At 36.9% G+C, this 19,883-nt stretch overlaps 1 protein-coding gene across 2 annotated transcripts in view; it reads right to left on the bottom strand.

Moving 5' to 3' along the window:
* Positions 1-532: 532 nt before the first annotated feature.
* LOC144979410 (ribosomal protein S6 kinase alpha-5-like) overlaps positions 533-19,883 on the bottom strand; it is a 187,266-nt gene continuing 167,915 nt past the window's right edge. For both annotated transcript variants that reach the window (XM_078926062.1, XM_078926058.1), the window contains 4 exons: positions 17,619-17,789; positions 3,626-3,829; positions 2,508-2,649; positions 533-1,927 (listed from right to left, as the gene is read on the bottom strand). In XM_078926062.1, the coding sequence (XP_078782188.1) occupies positions 753-1,927; positions 2,508-2,649; positions 3,626-3,829; positions 17,619-17,789 (1,692 nt within the window). In that variant the 3' untranslated portion in view covers positions 533-752. The remainder of the gene's footprint in view (positions 1,928-2,507; positions 2,650-3,625; positions 3,830-17,618; positions 17,790-19,883) is intronic.

The following is a 19,883-nucleotide window of genomic DNA, read 5'->3' as shown; positions in this document are numbered from 1 at the left end:
ATGAAACCAAGTATGCTTCAAATTGCTTACACCTGTTGGCATCATCAAAAAAAGGTATCCACACATACAACATGGCACCATCAAAATTGGCGTTATTTTATATCTCCTGTCTGTACATGATATTCAGGATTCTCAATTTATACAACATTTGAACAATTTATTAAATGTTTGTCCTATTCCAATGATAATTTCTCATAATTTTTTTATTTTTTTTAATAGAATCACATTTCTACTGTTATAGTAAATTTCCAACATTGTAGTTATAAGGAAACATGAATCACGAACATTTCTTATTCTTGGAGCATTATTTATTTACTCAATTATTTATTTCAGTTCACATTATTTATACAAGAGTATCACTTTGTCTCTCTATCTAAAGTCAATTATGATTATTTTTGCACGGTCATATTGACATCTAAGGGAACATCCTGGTCGTCTACCAGAAATGATCTGAAATATTCACTGATGAGATACAATTGTTTTGAAACGAAACTAACCACTGTGGATTCTATCTATATATAAATAAAATATATTTCTTTTTAAATTTTCTGTTCAGTTGCTATTGAGAAATGTAAAATCATAAGTGGTAGACTGCAAAATATTGTATGTTTTTTAATCTGAAGCATTCACATTTAAATGTAAGTGATTCAAGTCATGACTTGACTTGGGAAGAAGTTTATGTCTTACTGCAGTATAGTATAAATAAATTCAACATTTCTAATATCACATTAGTTACACAACTGTATTTCCATCTAGTCTATTATAATGGTGTCAGATTTTAACCTTTTGTAAGTGCCTCGACTTGATCGGTGAGGATTGGTGGGATAGGCCTTTTCTACTATCACACAATCATTGGAATTGTCATCTCCTGAATGAGATGTACCCAAAACACCACCCATCTCTGCTTCTCTAAGCTTCCTCTTTAATCCTCTTGTCAGCCTTTGCTGGGGTATGGCATTGTAGCCACTGCCATTGCTACCGCCACTACTACTACTTATAACAGCTTCATTACCACTACTTCTATTACTATTATTATTATTATTATTATTATTATTATTATTATTGTCATTTGTGTTGCTATTACTGTTATCATCGTCATCATTATCATTGTTGAGACTGAAGTATTTATTTTTGTTGTTATTGTTGTTACTGCTACGACTGTCACTTCCACAAAAACTACTGAAGACATCCTCATCAGTATCTTTAAAACCATGAACAGAGGGAATGAGGATGGATGAAACTTCTTGAGGTAGCATTTGTGTCCTTGAGGGTGTGGAGGAGCTGATGGAATGGACACTTAGAGGTGACACGTTGAGGGGCGTGGTATTAGGGATGGAGCTAGAAGGGTTGATGTACAGTGTGTTACTGCTATTGCTGCCATGTCTGCTGCTACTGTTGAAGCTGTTGTTGCTATAGTTACCAGACAGACTGCTTTGGGATGTGGAAGCAACAGAGGATTTACAGGAAGTGATGGTCAGAGGTGAGGGGTTGTTAGTGATTGTAGGAACAAAACCCATGCTGCAAACTGAACTCTGTGATATGCTGGAAGCTGATGAGTTTCTGGACAATGCTCGAACAGGTGATTGGCGCACTGGGGATTGAGTGATGCCTGATGACGATGTGGTAGAACTAGAATTGTTGCTATCTGTCGAGCTGCTTCGGTTGTCAACTGAATTTTTCTTCAGCTTTCGGCGTTTTGCAAGAGGAGCAGTGGCAACTTCCTGCAACCTAAATCCATTACGAGTTGCTAGGTGGAAAGCATCCATAGTGGTGTTGATTTGGTCTTGGATGGATGCGTGGGAATTTAGGATGCCCGGGGTACACAGTGGTGTGTGAGACACAGGAGAGTGGACCCCTTTCCTGAGCCACTTATGCTTGAGAAGGTCCTGCATTCGGAGTCGCTTTTTGGGTTCAACAGTCAATAAACCTGGGGTTGGTTTTTGGGGGGTAAAGGGGGAGGGTGGTGGGTGGGGGAAAGAAAACAAATAGAAATGAATATTTTTAAAAAGACAACTTTTTAATGGTATACTTTTAAGTACTCTGTTACGATAAAAATTTGAAATTTGGTGGAAAATCAATATAATCATAATATATCATATGAATAATTTATCTTAATCTTAACTTCACCCCGCTGCACATGTCTAAATGTTCTAAGTTATAGACAGCAAAAAGATAGTAGTTTCATTTAAACTTACAATCAAAATTGAAACCAGACTTTAAAAATTTGTGGTGATATTAGAACTCTTTCTGATAAGAACAATAATGCTTATTCACTTGAGACCAATTTAACCCCCAGTAAAGTTCATATAACATTTCAGTTTAGGACAAATCACATAACTTTTCATCAATTCTGAAAAGAAATGTCTTTCTTTCCAAATATCACAGTGAAAACGCCGGATAGATGTACAGGATAGAAACGTGTCATTAGTTCTTATTTATTCTAGGATTATTATAGGATTACCTACCACATTATTTACTATTTACTAAATTCATTATTTACTATTTACCTCTTATCAGCTGCTTGGCAGATTGAGAGACCTGCATCCATTCTTGGCCACTGAGATCAAAGTCTCCTTCTTTGATACGCTGCATTATGCCCTCTGGTTCCTTGGAGTCTTGGAAAGGAGCCTTGCCTGATAGCATTGTGTACTAGATGGATAAAAAATTGTGGGATGAAAAAGGTATACTGCATTATTCATTTTTTTAAAAGCAATATTATAACCAGCATGACGTCAGATTTTGAAAAGTAGTATTTTCTGATGACAAGAAAAAAGTTTGGGACAATTCTCCAGCAGAGAATAGATCTAGAAGAAAAAGTTAAATTAAGAGACCTAAAATGACAACAAACAATCCTAAATAAATCTATCCTCAAAAATAACAAAATGCTCTCTTTCTTTTTTATTCATTTACCTTTAAACCTTTCCGTTTAAGATATAATGGCATTTATCTTTATCTCCACACATTTTTAAATAGTAATTATAAACAATCTCCCTTCTTCACATCATGATAAATCATCTTAATCCACAACTTCTTAGGTCGGCCTGTGGACAGATTACCATAGCCCATGGCATTGCCTTCCTTTCTATTCCTCATTTGCTATCTGCTGTAATTTGCTCCCATTAGAATTGTGTTGATCTTATTTTCATTTTGATCTTATTTACCTTTAATTTAGTTTTATTGCTAGAAAAATGCCTACACAAAATTAACAAATTTTGAATAACTGATTAAATTGCCAAATTCTGGAAGAATAAGCTATGTAATTTTGTAGTGAAAATAAAATATTTCACTTCTATCATTGTTCATTAAGAGTGCATGTGAGCATATTTAAAAATAAAATGTAGGCTAAATAAATACTTGTATAAATACTCTAAAATTCTTTCTTGGCTTGAACAACTGTTAACCCTTTTGTGTATCATGTTACCATAACTCACTGGAATACTACTGCTATTTAGGTGTCCACATAGAGCAATATATTTAGTCACATAAGAAGATATGGCATAATAAATGGGCTCAATCCATGATTTAACTATATCAGTCTTTAACTACAGATCTAAGAAGCATTTTATAAAATCATTCTGAGTGCTTCAGTTTAACAGACCGAACATTGGTTTTCAATTCAACTCACAAGAATAACTCCAAGACTCCACAAATCACAACTTTCATCATAGCCACTGGTACGGTTGGTGATCTGTTTCAGGACCTCTGGAGCACTGTAGGGCAGAGTGAAACAAGGGGTCATCATGGTTTCATTCTTGGGGTTCATAGCAGCAAAGCCAAAGTCCACAATTTTCAATTCCGCTTTCTCAGATTTGTCCGCAAACAAAAGGTTCTGTTGACGAAAACGCAAAATAATTTATGATGCTGAATGAATCAACTTTTAGGAAGTGTTTAGAATCAAGAAAATAATAAAATTGAAATACACCTTTAAATTTGTAAATGGAAAAAAGAGGCCAACCAAAAATTTATATATATAACCTTACAAAATGATTTTGAAAATATGCCTTATTCTCGATAAATGCCAGTTAAAAATATATAAGATTAACCCTATCATCTCACAGCTACAGCAAACCTACACCAGTTGATAATGATTAACCCTATCATCTCACAGCTACAGCAAACCTACACCAGTTGATAATGATTAACCCTATCATCTCACAGCTACAGCAAACCTACACAAGTTGATAATGATTAACCCTATCATCTCACAGCTACAGCAAACCTACACCAGTTGATAATTATTAACCCTATCATCTCACAGCTACAGCAAACCTACACCAGTTGACAATAAAAAGGCAAATGTCAGTGATATAACCCAGATCGAATTTGTTACACTAGATATACATTTGAATACAGTATATATACTCGGATCATTTTTAAAGGGGGAAAATAAAACAAGATATCATTTAATAAATAGTATTATAACAACCCTTTTGTAGGCTCTAATAGGAATAAACCGGTCAAGCTAAAAATGCATTTATGACTGCTCATGACGTAATCGAGTTATAATAATAATAATAATAATAATAATAATAATAATTAATAATAATAATAATAATAATAATAATAATAATAATAATAATAATAATAATAATAATAATAATAATAATAATATATACTTTATCCACCAAAAAAAAAAATGGAAATTCGTTTACAGATGTGGCATGCATAAAAATGTATAAACACAAAGATGAGAATCTATGGCGACAATGTATACATATTATATATATATATATATATATATATATATATATATATATATATATATATATATATATATTATATATATATATATATATATATATATATATATATCAGTAGAGTTGTGCGCCGTGTAAATTTTTTTTATTGACTCAAATAAGCACAATGTTCTCCACAATTTTTTAAAGAAAGGATATATATATATATCCTTTCTTTAAAAAATTGTGGAGAACATTGTGCTTATTTGAGTCAATAAAAAAAATTTACACGGCGCACAACTCTACTGAAAGATTTGAAAATTAGAAATGTATTTTTTAAAGATAGATAAACAGATAACTTGATTTCCTTTTATAATTTAAAGTCAGTTTGAAAGTTCGTTGAGTCAAACAGATATCATAAAATATGTACCAACGACGACACTTGACTCCCAAAATCAACTAATTTTGTCACTGTAAAAAGTTGTCAATTTGCGTCATCTATTTATGACATCAAGTATTATTATTACTTCCGTTGTGTTGTTGATTTAGCGGATTTCAGTCGCCATTTTGATTCTTTTTTTACTATTAGGGTTAGCTCGAGAGGTTAGTCATAAGTGTTATTAAAGGTGCTAGGGTGTTTGTTTTTCCATAAGTTAAGTAAAGGGGAGACATTCCGAAAAGCTCCTACATCCCCAGTATTCTTTAAATTTGTATTTTCACGTGATATTTTGTCAGGCATTTATTTTTTCAGTTAGTCATTATATAGAAGTATTTTTAAAACTCTAGAACAAACCTGCAGTCCGAGAGTTGTTTTTTTCTATTAGGGTTAGCTCGAGAGGTTAGTCATAAGTGTTAATAAAGGTGCTAGGGTGTTTGTTTTTCCATAAGTTAAGTAAAGGGGAGACATTCCGAAAGCTCCTACATCCCCAGTATTCTTTAAATTTGTATTTTCACTGTTGATATTTTGTCAGGCATTTATTTATTCAGTTAGTCATTATATAGAAGTATTTTTAAAACTCTAGGACAAACCTGCAGTCCGAGAGTTGTTTTTTTTCTATTAGGGTTAGCTCGAGAGGTTAGTCATAAGTGTTATTAAAGGTGCTAGGGTGTTTGTTTTTCCATAAATTAAGTAAAGGGGAGACATTTCGAAAGCTCCTACATCCCCAGTATTCTTTAAATTTGTATTTTCACCGTTGATATTTTGTCAGGCATTTATTTATTCAGTTTGTCATTATATAGAAGTATTTTAAAAACTCTAGAACAAACCTTGATAGATTTGTGAAAGTTTAACATTTCCTTATTTGACCATTGTTTTGATTTTCGGCCGCCATTGTGATTTGTTAAGTATTGAAAGGTAGTGCAAAGCAGTCCGAGAGTTGTTTTTTTCTATTAGGGTTAGCTCGAGAGGTTAGTCATAAGTGTTATTAAAGGTGCTAGGGTGTTTGTTTTTCCATAAGTTAAGTAAAGGGGAGACATTCCGAAAGCTCCTACATCCCCAGTATTCTTTAAATTTGTATTTTCACCTTTGATCTTTTGTCAGGCGTTTATTTATTCAATTTGTCATCATCTTTTCTATTAGGGTTAGCTCGAGATCGGAGGTTTTTTTTTATATAAGGGTTAGTCATAAGTCTTATTAAAGTGCTAGGGTGTTTGTTTTTCCTATTGGGGTTAATTAAAGGTACTAGGTTGAATTTTTTCTTTGGGTCAGTTGAGGGAATATATTATTAAAGTTGTTTCCCTTTGTAGGGGCTTTCGGAAGGCCTCCCAAGTAAAGCGTAGTAAAGACTTGGGACGTATTGATATAGATATCTACTGACTGATAAACCAAAATCATGCCGAATAAAGCATGGCAGCAACGACAAGCACGTCAATTAAAATTTGCATTCAGAACTAGATCTACTAATACTACTACGACTACTACTTCCGCTACTTCTACTACTAATACTAATAATACAGAAACTGCTCATCAACAAAATGTAGCTCAAACAGTGGAAATTACATCAGCTGCAGATCAAGAACAGGATACAACTACAATACCTCTTATCTCACCACACAACACAGGACGCATGAACAAAGTTTGTCGTTTTTGTTCAGCAAAACTATGGCACGGTGAATCAACCTCTGTGCCAATGGGGAAGTATCACTGGCACCTTTACAACCCCTTCCGGATAATATAAAGAGTCTTTACACGGCTAACGACACAAATTCTAAGCATGTTCGAGAACACATTCGTGCTTACAATTCTATGTTTGCATTCGCCTCCTTGGGTGTACACGAAGATTTCTTGCCTCCTGGGATATACTGTTTCCGAGTTAGTGGTACCGTCTACCATAGAATAGGTCATATTCAACCCAACAGTGATAATGATAGACCAAAATTTGCCCAACTTTACATTTATGACACTGAACACGAAATTCAAAATAGGCTTTTTTGGAATAGAAGTCTTAATACTGATATTTTGACAACTATATCTACCATCATGGCTACTGTTAGTCCCTTTGTTGAATTATATAAGCATGCCGCTGCAGCTATTGAAGATGCTGGAGATCAAGGGAAGGATATTAGAATGGTGCTGCGAGCAGATTCATCAAAGATCCCCGTAGATATAATTTACAGACTGCTTCAGAAGTTGCTGTTTTACTCCCAAATAACCCTATCAACTGTAGTAACCGGAGGGATATTGTATTATACCGCAAATCAGATGACCATCCAAACCAACAGTCAATTATGCGTATCAGTGAAACACATCCTCACTTTGATCCATTGCATTATGTGCTCTTCTTTCCAAAAGGAGAAGAAGGTTGGGTGCCCAACATTAAATTCAACAGAAAGCGAACCGGTCAGGTCAGTCCATCATTATTTTATGCTTATCGACTTATGGAGAGAGATAGTTTTAATGTAATCTCGCACGGAGGTCGTCTCCTGCAACAATATTGTGTTGATCAGTATGCTAAAGTTGAAGAGCAACGCCTGCAATACATTCGATTTAATCAACAGTCATTACGAGCAGAATTGTATCAAGGACTGGTGGATGCAGTGTATCGAGGTGACGCACATGGAGCTACAGTAGGGACCAAAATTGTTTTACCATCTTCATTCACAGGGGGTCCAAGAAACATGCTCCAATTATACCAAGATGCAATGTCAATTGTTCGCAGATATGGTAAACCAGACTTATTCCTTACTGTGACCTGTAATCCATGTTGGCCAGAGATAACAAATGAACTGCATTCATGACAAACAGCTGCAGACCGACCAGATTTAGTCGCAAGGGTCTTTAAAATGAAATTAGGGGCATTGATGGAAGAGATAATTAAAAAAGAACTTTTTGGCAAAGTCTTAGCATATGTGAAGGTCATTGAATTTCAAAAGAGAGTACTACCACATTCTCACATCCTGATTATCCTTGATCGCAGTGCCAAACCCATAACTACTCAAGATATTGATAGGTTGGTGTGTGCAGAAATTCCACAAAACAAAACATTACAGAATTTAGTTTCAAAACACATGATGCATGGTCCCTGTGGCCTGGCCAATCCCAACAGTCCATGCATGAAAGATGGCAAGTGTTCCAAGAGATTTCCAAAATCATTCAGTGAGACGACACATACAAATGACTCCACTTATCCCCTGTATCAGAGACGTAATGATGGAAAATCAATCTTCAAAAGAGGAATTGCCCTTGACAATAGATGGGTTGTCCCATATAACCCTCAGCAGATATATGGCACATATCAATCTTGAGGTGTGCAACAGCATAAAAGCGGTGAAATACATGTATATAAGTATGTGTACAAAGGACATGATAGAGTCATGGTAGAATTCCAAGGGGAACAAGATGATGAAATTAGGAGATTTGTTGATGCACGTTATGTTTCAGCAAGTGAATCTTGCTGGAGATTATTCCAATTTGACATGCAAGACCGATACCCGGCAGTCCAACGTTTAGCTTTGCACTTGGAAAACCAGCAGTCTGTAACTTACAGAGAAGGGCATGCGGAAAAAGCTGTAAGGAGACTGAAAGACACCACACTAACAGCATGGTTTAAGGAGAATGCAATAAACCGTGAGGCTAATACTCTACTGTATACTGATATGCCGGAACATTACACGTGGGATAGTAGAACGTGCATTTGGAAGAAGAGACAGAGAAACCGCCTGGTAATCGGTAGAATGTACAGCGCCCATCCAGCAGAAGGGGAGCGCTTCTTTCTTAGATTATTGCTGCAGCATGTAAGGGGAGCAAAATCATTTGAAGACCTAAAGAGATCAGAAGTAGGAACATTACACCATACTTTTCGACAGGCCTCGTCTGCTATGGGTTTATTGGAGGACGATGATGAGTGGATAAACTGCATGGCAGAATCAGCATTTGTTGCCTCAGCAAGTCAACTCCGACAGCTTTTTGTCACGATTTTGATCTTTTGCAACCCCACAGATCCTTTTTCCTTATGGAATACTTTTCAAGACCAGCTAGCTGAAGATTATTCTCATGTTGAAAGTATGTCTGCTGAAGCTTGCGTTAGTAAGACACTTGAAGACGTTAACAGGCTTCTTATGATTCACAATAGATCATTAAAAGATTATCAACTGCCTGAGCCTACAGAATCATACGCAACTGCCTGTCAAGTATGGGATCCAAATGAGCAACGACAAATTGCTCACAGTCGAAAAATGAAGATGAATCATGACCAACAGTTAGCATTTACTGCCATTTTGGAAGCAATTGACATACCTGAACAAGACCGGGTGAATAATGTCTTCTTCATCGATGGCCCAGGTGGAACTGGCAAAACCTATGTATATAACACGCCGCTTGCAGAAATCAGAGGTCGAGGACTTTCAGCTACACCTGTTGCATCATCTGGAATTGCTGCAGAATTATGGCACGGTGGTAGAACAGCACATTCAACGTTCAAAATTCCAATTCCAATAACGGATAACAGCACCTGTAGCATCAGTCGCCAATCAGACACAGCTAAGTTACTAAAGAGTAGTTCTCTCATAATTTGGGATGAAGCACCTATGATGGACAGGCGTGTGTTTGAATGTGTGAGCAGGACATTTTGTGACATAACAGGCAGTTCAAAACCTTTTGGGGGCAAAGTGGTTGTACTTGGAGGGGATTTTCGGCAAATTCTACCTGTTGTTAACAAAGGAAGTGAAGCCGATATATTAAGTGTCACACTTAACAAATCAATTATTTGGAATTTTGTCACCATTTTTCACCTGAACAAGAACATGAGGGTTACTGATGACAATAACTGTTTTGCAAATTGGCTTCTCCGCATCGGAAATGGTACAGAGCCGGTTTTCAGCGAAATAGGAAAGTATCCTGTCAAATTACCTACAGCGCTATGCCTTCCTGAAAATGACCCAGAATGCTTGATAAATGCTGTATACAATGATTTGAATCTGAACTTTGCGGATGAACGTTATCTATCAGAGACAGCAATTTTGACTACAACCCATGAAAATGTTGACAAAATAAATGCAGCCGTTCTGTCCAGGTTGACCTCATCAACTGAACAAATTTACCGCAGTGCTGATTCCATTCAAAGTGACTCTGACATCAACTTATACCCGATTGAATTCTTGAACGAACTTACACCTCCTGGGCTTCCTCCACATGCATTATATTTGAAAGCCAACACGTCAGTCATGCTGCTTAGAAATATAAATCCTAAATCAGGCCTCCTAAATGGCACCCGTTTGTTAATAATTAAATTAGGTTCAAAAGTATTAGAAGCCAAGATAATTACGGGTAGTAGAGCTGGCGACATAGTGTTTATCCCTAGAATCAATCTGACGACAACAACGGATTCGGGCTCACCATTTATTCTAAATAGAAGACAGTTTCCGGTACAATTGTCATATGCAATGACAATTAACAAGTCTCAGGAGCAGACATTAAGCAAGGTGGGGATTTTCTTACCAGAAAAGTGAGTGGAGCAGGCACTTATGTTGGTAACAACAAGATATGAAGTGAGTAGAAAAGTGCCAGAAGACAATAGAGAATAAAAATTATTCGCGGCGGTGGTGGGGTTCGAACCTGCGACCTTATTGGTACGACAACTCCGCCTGGCAGGTGAGAGCGTGGCTCTACCGTGTGAGCTATCCACGAACACAAAAATATTCGTTTCAAACCCAAGTCATTTCTAGATCCCTCTCTCACCCACTTCTTGAGATCGCCGATTCGTTCGCACACCACCATCGCGTAGTAATTTTTTGACCAGCAGTTAAGCTTAATAGCCAATATTCTCAACACAAACATATAACATAGAACGATTGAGACATTGAGTATGCTCCGGTGTATGGGGTGAATTTTTAATTCAGAAAAGTGAGTGGAGCAGGCACTTATGTTGGTAACAACAAGATATGAAGTGACTAGAAAAGTGCCAGAAGACAATAGAGAATAAAAATTATTCGCGGCGGTGGTGGGGTTCGAACCTGCGACCTTATTGGTACGACAACTCCGCCTGGCAGGTGAGAGCGTGGCTCTACCGTGTGAGCTATCCACGAACACAAAAATATTCGTTTCAAACCCAAGTCATTTCTAGATCCCTCTCTCACCCACTTCTTGAGATTGCCGATTCGTTCGCACACCACCATCGCGTAGTAATTTTTTGACCAGCAGTTAAGCTTAATAGCCAATATTCTCAACACAAACATATAACATAGAACGATTGAGACATTGAGTATGCTCCGGTGTATGGGGTGAATTTTTAATTCAGAAAAGTGAGTGGAGCAGGCACTTATGTTGGTAACAACAAGATATGAAGTGACTAGAAAAGTGCCAGAAGACAATAGAGAATAAAAATTATTCGCGGCGGTGGTGGGGTTCGAACCTGCGACCTTATTGGTACGACAACTCCGCCTGGCAGGTGAGAGCGTGGCTCTACCGTGTGAGCTATCCACGAACACAAAAATATTCGTTTCAAACCCAAGTCATTTCTAGATCCCTCTCTCACCCACTTCTTGAGATCGCCGATTCGTTCGCACACCACCATCGCGTAGTAATTTTTTGACCAGCAGTTAAGCTTAATAGCCAATATTCTCAACACAAACATATAACACCGCCGCGAATAATTTTTATTCTCTATTGTCTTCTGGCACTTTTCTACTCACTTCATATCTTGTTGTTACCAACATAAGTGCCTGCTCCACTCACTTTTCTGAATTAAAAATTCACCCCATACACCGGAGCATACTCAATGTCTCAATCGTTCTATGTTATATGTTTGTGTTGAGAAAATTGGCTATTAAGCTTAACTGCTGGTCAAAAAATTACTACGCGATGGTGGTGTGCGAATGAATCGGCGATCTCAAGAAGTGGGTGAGAGAGGGATCTAGAAATGACTTGGGTTTGAAACGAATATTTTTGTGTTCGTGGATAGCTCACATGGTAGAGCCACGCTCTCACCTGCCAGGCGGAGTTGTCGTACCAATAAGGTCGCAGGTTCGAACCCCACCACCGCCGCAAATAATTTTTATTCTCTATTGTCTTCTGGCACTTTTCTAGTCACTTCATATCTTGTTGTTACCAACATAAGTGCCTGCTCCACTCACTTTTCTGAATTAAAAATTCACCCCATACACCGGAGCATACTCAATGTCTCAATCGTTCTATGTTATATGTTTGTGTTGAGAATATTGGCTATTAAGCTTAACTGCTGGTCAAAAAATTACTACGCGATGGTGGTGTGCGAACGAATCGGCGATCTCAAGAAGTGGGTGAGAGAGGGATCTAGAAATGACTTGGGTTTGAAACGAATATTTTTGTGTTCGTGGATAGCTCACACGGTAGAGCCACGCTCTCACCTGCCAGGCGGAGTTGTCGTACCAATAAGGTCGCAGGTTCGAACCCCACCACCGCCGCGAATAATTTTTATTCTCTATTGTCTTCTGGCACTTTTCTAGTCACTTCATATCTTGTTGTTACCAACATAAGTGCCTGCTCCACTCACTTTTCTGAATTAAAAATTCACCCCATACACCGGAGCATACTCAATGTCTCAATCGTTCTATGTTATATGTTTGTGTTGAGAAATATTGGCTATTAAGCTTAACTGCTGGTCAAAAAATTACTACGCGATGGTGGTGTGCGAACGAATCGGCGATCTCAAGAAGTGGGTGAGAGAGGGATCTAGAAATGACTTGGGTTTGAAACGAATATTTTTGTGTTCGTGGATAGCTCACACGGTAGAGCCACGCTCTCACCTGCCAGGCGGAGTTGTCGTACCAATAAGGTCGCAGGTTCGAACCCCACCACCGCCGCGAATAATTTTTATTCTCTATTGTCTTCTGGCACTTTTCTACTCACTTCATATCTTGATTTTCTTACCACAACCGGTATTCACACACGGACAACTGTATGTTGCTGTGTCACGGGTCAGAGGCTATAGTGGCTTACACTTCATGTTGGGCCACACAGAAAAATCAACTGAAGATATACCGAATTACACAGACAACGTTGTTTACCAATCTGCCCTCATTAAATGATGGTGAGTACAGTATCGAATGAAAATAGTTCTTTCCCCGCGAAATTGCGGGCTTTTTACTAGTATATATATATATATATATATATATATATATATATAATTATATATATATATAATATATATATATATATATATATATATATATATATATATATATTATATATATATATATAAATTTTACAAAGCGAAACATGTTGTCCCCATGACCCCCGGTTTGAACCCATATGCAAATGCATAAAAATGTAAAAATATACAACCAAGAACCAATAGCAACACTTTATATATTAATTTGATAAATTGAGATAGGCCATACCTCTGGCCTTTAGTCCGAACTTGTGAGTGTATATTTAAAAGATAGTATTTAATTTAAATCACAGTTCCACGCAAAAAATTTGATCACCATGTGGCAAAAATAAATTAAGGTGACGTGTTGTCTTTGTTTTTATAGATATAAGGCGACGGCTCCTCATGGAGAACTTAATATATTTGTGAAGGGGGTGATCGCCATCCTTCATAACTTTCTCCATTTTACTTAGACAAAATCTCTTGAACAGTTCTTCTACCTTTGAAATTGGGTGAGTATAACACCTGGCTTTATCAATTATCCAATCAATTTTCTTAATGTCGCAAATACTGGCATTTCCACACCATGCTGCAATATAAAAAGTAATAACGGTCTCCAAAACGGATCTATAAAAAAGGGTGCATAACGTTTTGTCTATGTCAAATTCTGAAAGTTTCCGAATAAAATACATTCTTTTGTTCAATTTAGAGATAACAACATTGGTTTGTAAATGCCACTGCAATTTATTGTCAATTAAAATCCCCAAATATTTGTAAACCGAAACTTGCTCAACAGCTTGATTGTTAATTTTGAGCGGACTGATGGAATTTGTGTTCTTTCTAAAATCAAAAATCGTTTCTTTGGTTTTTCCTACATTTAATTTCAGGGAGTTATCTTCCGACCAACCAACAAATCTGTCGATCTCAGATCTGTATGCCGTTTCATAATCTTTTTAAATATTAACCCTTGAAGGGCAGTGTCATCAGCAAATTTTAAAATTGGGACCAAGTCACTTGTACAGTCATTTGTGTAAACATTAAAGAGGCAAGGAGAGAGAACACACCCTTGAGGGGCTCCTGTATTGTTAATTATTTTATTAGATTTGTTTCCATTAATTTCTACAAATTGTGCTCTCTCTTAAAGAAAGTCTAAAATCCAGGAAATTAAATGGGGATTTATATTCAAACATTTCAGCTTTTCAACAAGTAAATGGGGCTGAATCGTGTTGAATGATGAAGAAAAATCAATAAAAAGAATTCTGCAATATGCCTTTGGTTTATCTAAATGACTGTAACTATTATTCAACAAAAGGTTAATGGCATCATCAACACTGCTATTTGGTTGATATGCAAATTGTAAGGGGTCAGATTGGGGACCAAACTGGAGATTAAGCTTTTTCAGTACAAGTCGTTCGAAACATTTCATAACAAGAGATGTAAGGGCTACAGGTCTGAGATCATTCATACAAGAGAAGCCGTCTTTCTTGGGGACAGGGACAATTTTCGATGTTTTCCAAATGGCCAGATTACAGGATTGTTGGATAGACATATTAAAAGTAATGGTAAAAACATAACATAATTGCTCGGCACACACTTTCAATAACTTGCCTCTTATGCCATCTGGCCCACACGCTTTCCGCACATTTACACTCTCAAACTCTCTCCTCACTCGCCGTTCATCAAACACAATCTCATCTTCTTCTGTCACGTCATTTAATAATGTTGATCTATTTCTATTAATTTCATTTTCAAAATTACCATCATCAAAACGTGCATAAAAATTGTTTAATTCATCAACGTCAACGTCACTCAATGAGTTGGATTTCCTTTTATTGTTGTTATGGTTGATGATCGTCTTCATTCCCTTCCATGTATCCTTAATATTCCCAGATCTTAAATCATCCTCTAATTTTGACTAATAATTAGCCTTGCATTTCTTTATTTCTCTCTTTATTTCCTCTTGTTTCGTTTTCAAACCTTTCCTATCTCCCTTGGTGTATAAATACTTCTTTTCATTCAAAAGTAATGTCATTCTTTTTGTGACCCAGCGTTTGTTGTTAGCATACATCACTATTTCTTTCTTTTTACATACCTTCTGCACACAAAACTCAATATAATCTGATACACATTCATTCAATCCATTCACGTCACACCATGTATCAACAAACACACCCCAATCAGTACATTCAAAGCAACCCTACTTCCAAGTAGGCCTTGCTATTCAGGACATCAATAGTCTTTTTCTCAGGTTTAAACTGTTTGTATACTAGCCTATAAAATGGCAGCAACAAAAACATATCATGGTCAAGGTGACGCATGGGAAAAACATCGATAAGACAATTTGACATTACAATAAATAGAATAGCGTCGCCTCTTGTGTTGCAATTGACAAATTGGTAGAGCCCCGGAAATTTAAATTTACACTGGTTAAAATCCCCTGTTAATAGTAATAAACAGTCAGGTGAAGATTGTTTTATATTCTGTCAATCTCATCGTAGAGCATGTCGATTGCCGTTTGCCTCGTTGGTGGTGGTGTCTGGTGGGATGTAAATTGTTATGATCACCACTTTTGTAAATTCCCGTGGTAAATAGAATGGACGAATTGACACAGTCAACAGTTCAATATTACCATCACAGTGTTTGGAAACAATGCAACTGTTATTTTTGTGACACCACTTATCATTCACATAAGTGGCCACACCGCCTCCATTCTTTCATCACTTCTCACACAGTATCCTCTGTGTAGGGTAAAACCTTCCAAATGGAATCCACCTGATGGTGTGTCCAGTGACAGCCATGTCTTGGTCAGTAAGATGATCGACGCAGTCCTGTAATCATTATTGTACTTGGTGAGTGAGTACAGCTCATCTGATTTGTTGTTCAACAACCGCACATTAAGGGTTACATCACATGGTAGGAATGGGCGATGCTGACGACGGTCACGTTTCGTTTTAATGCCTCCTTTCCTCCACCTTTTTCGTGGCTTGATAAAATCGGTATTCACTAACAATGGTTCCGTTGACGGGGGACAAAGCTGTCTCAACTCACCGGAAGAATAATAAATAATGGACGGCAGTGTAGAGTTATCAATAGGGTAAAATCTTGATAAAAATTGGAATTTAATATCCATACCTGTGTTAATAATCGCAGTTGGAGTTAAAAAATTGTTGAAAATATAAATCTGGTGTAAATGGTCCAAAAAAGAATAATATTTTATAAAACATGTCGTTACATCGAGTAAAAATATGTTGTAGAATATCACAGAGCAGCAAACCACGTGCTGTTGCCAGAAAGAAGCCAGTGCCAAAAAAAGTTATTGACTTAAGCAGTCCTTTATCGACTTCTGACCTTCACCCTTTAAAATATCTTTTCTATCTCTGCACCAAACTGACCTTTATTGAGTCGGGTCACCATAACTTGTTCATTCGTTTAAATAATACAAAGAGGAGTAATATACAACAATGTGATGTTTTTACTTGTTGACACTTTAATTTAGACTAAAATCTACTTTTAATCTTGTATTACTTAAAAATTCTATTTACTCTTCTGCTATTTTTTTATATTTACTACTTTAACGATGATTTTGTAGCAAACTATACGACTGAGGTGTTATAAAACAGTTTTTGACCAATATTGAATATTTCGTAACCTTGAAGAAGCTCTCCCAAGGTCGGGCTGGTCCTCAGTCCGAAAGTCCAATAAAGTCCAAAAACTGTATAGTAATAAAGACCATTTTTGATGAATGTCCATTGACAGTAACTCTTTGTATGGCTGGGTCAGTTAATTGATTTGGATAAAGCAGAAAACAAAGAAGAAAACGATTAACTATATCTCAGTTTCAAACAGGGGTGTTCAATGCAAAATCTACAATTCCTCAGTTTAGTCAAAGTGAAACCAAGCTGCTAGAAAATGTGAACAGTAAAAAGTAATTTAAAACATTGAATATAACTTCAAAAAAAACAAAACAAAAAACCCCCCACAAAACACGGAATGCTTCAGGATCAAAGCCCCTCTTCAGCCAATAATATGACCAATAAAAACATTTTTAAAGCCCAGTAAGTCAGTAGGTTCTCATGACGTGTCACAATTATATCAAATTATCAATCAGTTGTATATCAGTTTGGTTTGTTTCAATTGTTCCATTCATTTAATCAAAATCTTATTTCATTTAGCATTGTCAGATACCATCAAACTTCTCAAAATTTTCATTTTTCTCTCAACAAATAAATATGCAAAATCATTGACAGTAATCCTCAAGTTTATTGTTGGTTAATATGAAAAAGAAGAAGCTATGCTCATTTTTTCTGACAGCAGACAGCTACAGTTATTATTCAATGAGTTAAGTGATAAAATTGAGTTAAATGAAGAAAATTCATACCTCGGGCTTAAGATCCCTGTGTACAACCCCACGACTGTGTAGGAAATCCACTGCTTTCACCAGCTTGCCAAGAATCTCACTGGCTTCTGTCTCTGTAAAGAATTTCTTTTTGCGTAATCTGGCTAGTAATTCTCCTCCTGTTAAGAGCTCCATGATTATGTAAGTGTGAAGCTGGAAAAAGAATTGAAAACATAATCAGGGATACATAAGTACATTAAACTCAAAATGCTTTTCATAAAACCATAATTAATACATTTTAAGCAAATAAAAGAAACTCCCTTTATTCATCACATGATATAATTTTTATTTGAGGCCTAATTTAAAAAAAAAAAAAAGACTAGATACCCAAACATCACTGCACAGACACAATAAAGACTTGTGAGTTCTTTAATCAAATAAGAAAAAAACCCGAGATATCGAAGCAGTGCTCAAAACCAAAATTCCAAATAAATATGCAAAGCCTTATCCACTCAGCAAATTTTTAATTCAGAAAAGTGAGTGGAGCAGGCACTTATGTTGGTAACAACAAGATATGAAGTGAATAGAAAAGTGCCAGAAGACAATAGAGAATGAAAATTTTTCGCGGCGGTGGTGGGGTTTGAACCTGCGACCTTATTGGTACGACAACTCCGCCTGGCAGGTGAGAGCGTGGCTCTACCGTGTGAGCTATCAACGAACACAAAAATATTCGTTTCAAACTCAAAGTCATTACTAGATCCCTCTCTCACCCACTTCTTGAGACCGCCGATTCGTTCGTACACCACCATCGCGAATAATTTTGACCAGCAGTTAAGCTTAATAGCCAATATTCTCAACACAAACATATAACATAGAAACGATTGAGACATTGAGTATGCTCCGGTGTATGGGGTGAATTTTTAATTCAGAAAAGTGAGTGGAGCAGGCACTTATGTTGGTAACAACAAGATATGAAGTGAATAGAAAAGTGCCAGAAGACAATAGAGAATGAAAATTTTTCGCGGCGGTGGTGGGGTTTGAACCTGCGACCTTATTGGTACGACAACTCCGCCTGGCAGGTGAGAGCGTGGCTCTACCGTGTGAGCTATCAACGAACACAAAAATATTCGTTTCAAACTCAAAGTCATTACTAGATCCCTCTCTCACTCAGCAAACTCACACCAACAATGCCTTTTAGATTTTAAGAGAGAGAGAGAGAGAGAGAGAGAGAGAGAGAGAGAGAGAGAGAGAGAGAGAGAGAGAGAGAGAGAGAGAGAGAGAGAGAGAGAGAGTAATACGGTTTGTGGAAAGCACTTCATTACAGGCACGTAATAGTTAATCTCGTTTTTGATTTGAACATTTCTATTGTTATTCTTTGTAGATTGACCCATATTAAAAGAAACATACAAACAAAAAAGGCATGACCAGTCACTAACAATGCAGTGTAGTGTGTAGACAGTAACACAGTACGGTGAACATGACTGACACTCTGACACTGGGGCCGGAATGTCGGAACCCATGAGTCGCTCGCAACTCTGCCTCACATATTCATTTAATCAGTCAATTTAATTTTTATTAAGCTTGCGTAAAACATACAAACAAAAAAAGGCATGACCAGTCACTAACAATGTAGTGTAGTGCGTAGACAGTAACACGGTATGGTGAACATGAATGACACTGGGATTGGAATGTCAGAACCCAGTAGTCATTCGCAACTCAGCCTCGCATACTCATTTAATCAGTCAATTTAATTTTCATTTAGCTTGCCTATTCTTCAAGTTTATGTTATATTCACCTTTTCTATTGAAAAAGGGTAATCCAAACAGACCATAAAAACGATTTTATAATAAGCCGACTTCAACTCCCATCACCGTAACACGAACTTTTTTTTTTGGTGTTTTTTTAAACAAAACCGTTTCTCTCAAACTGAAGCTTCGGCATTGGATAAGGAGCGAGGTCCCTGCTGCCATCTCGCTTAGATTATACAGAGACTGAGTTGCCACCTTGGCTGTTCTTGATAAATAGTAGTAAATAGCACAACCTTGTGCAAAATGAGAGAGAGAGAGAGAGAGAGAGAGAGAGAGAGAGAGAGAGAGAGAGAGAGAGAGAGAGAGAGAGAGAGAGAGAGAGAGAGATTTTGAAAAAAACACAAAAACAAATCTCTCTCTCTCTCTCTCTCTCTCTCTCTCTCTCTCTCTCTCTCTCTCTCTCTCTCTCTCTCTCTCTCTCTCTCTCTCGCTCTCTAAAAAATCTTGACAATATCCTATTTCATCTGTCACACTGTTTGACAATCTTCTTCACTGGCTC

This window comes from Berghia stephanieae, chromosome 1, assembly GCF_034508935.2.
Source record: "Berghia stephanieae isolate SIO BIC M18660-M18661 chromosome 1, UCSD_Bste_1.3, whole genome shotgun sequence".
Classification (NCBI taxonomy): domain Eukaryota; kingdom Metazoa; phylum Mollusca; class Gastropoda; order Nudibranchia; family Aeolidiidae; genus Berghia; species Berghia stephanieae.
The sequence above is the reverse complement of the archived record's forward strand: the minus strand, read 5'-3'. Positions and strand labels throughout refer to the sequence as shown.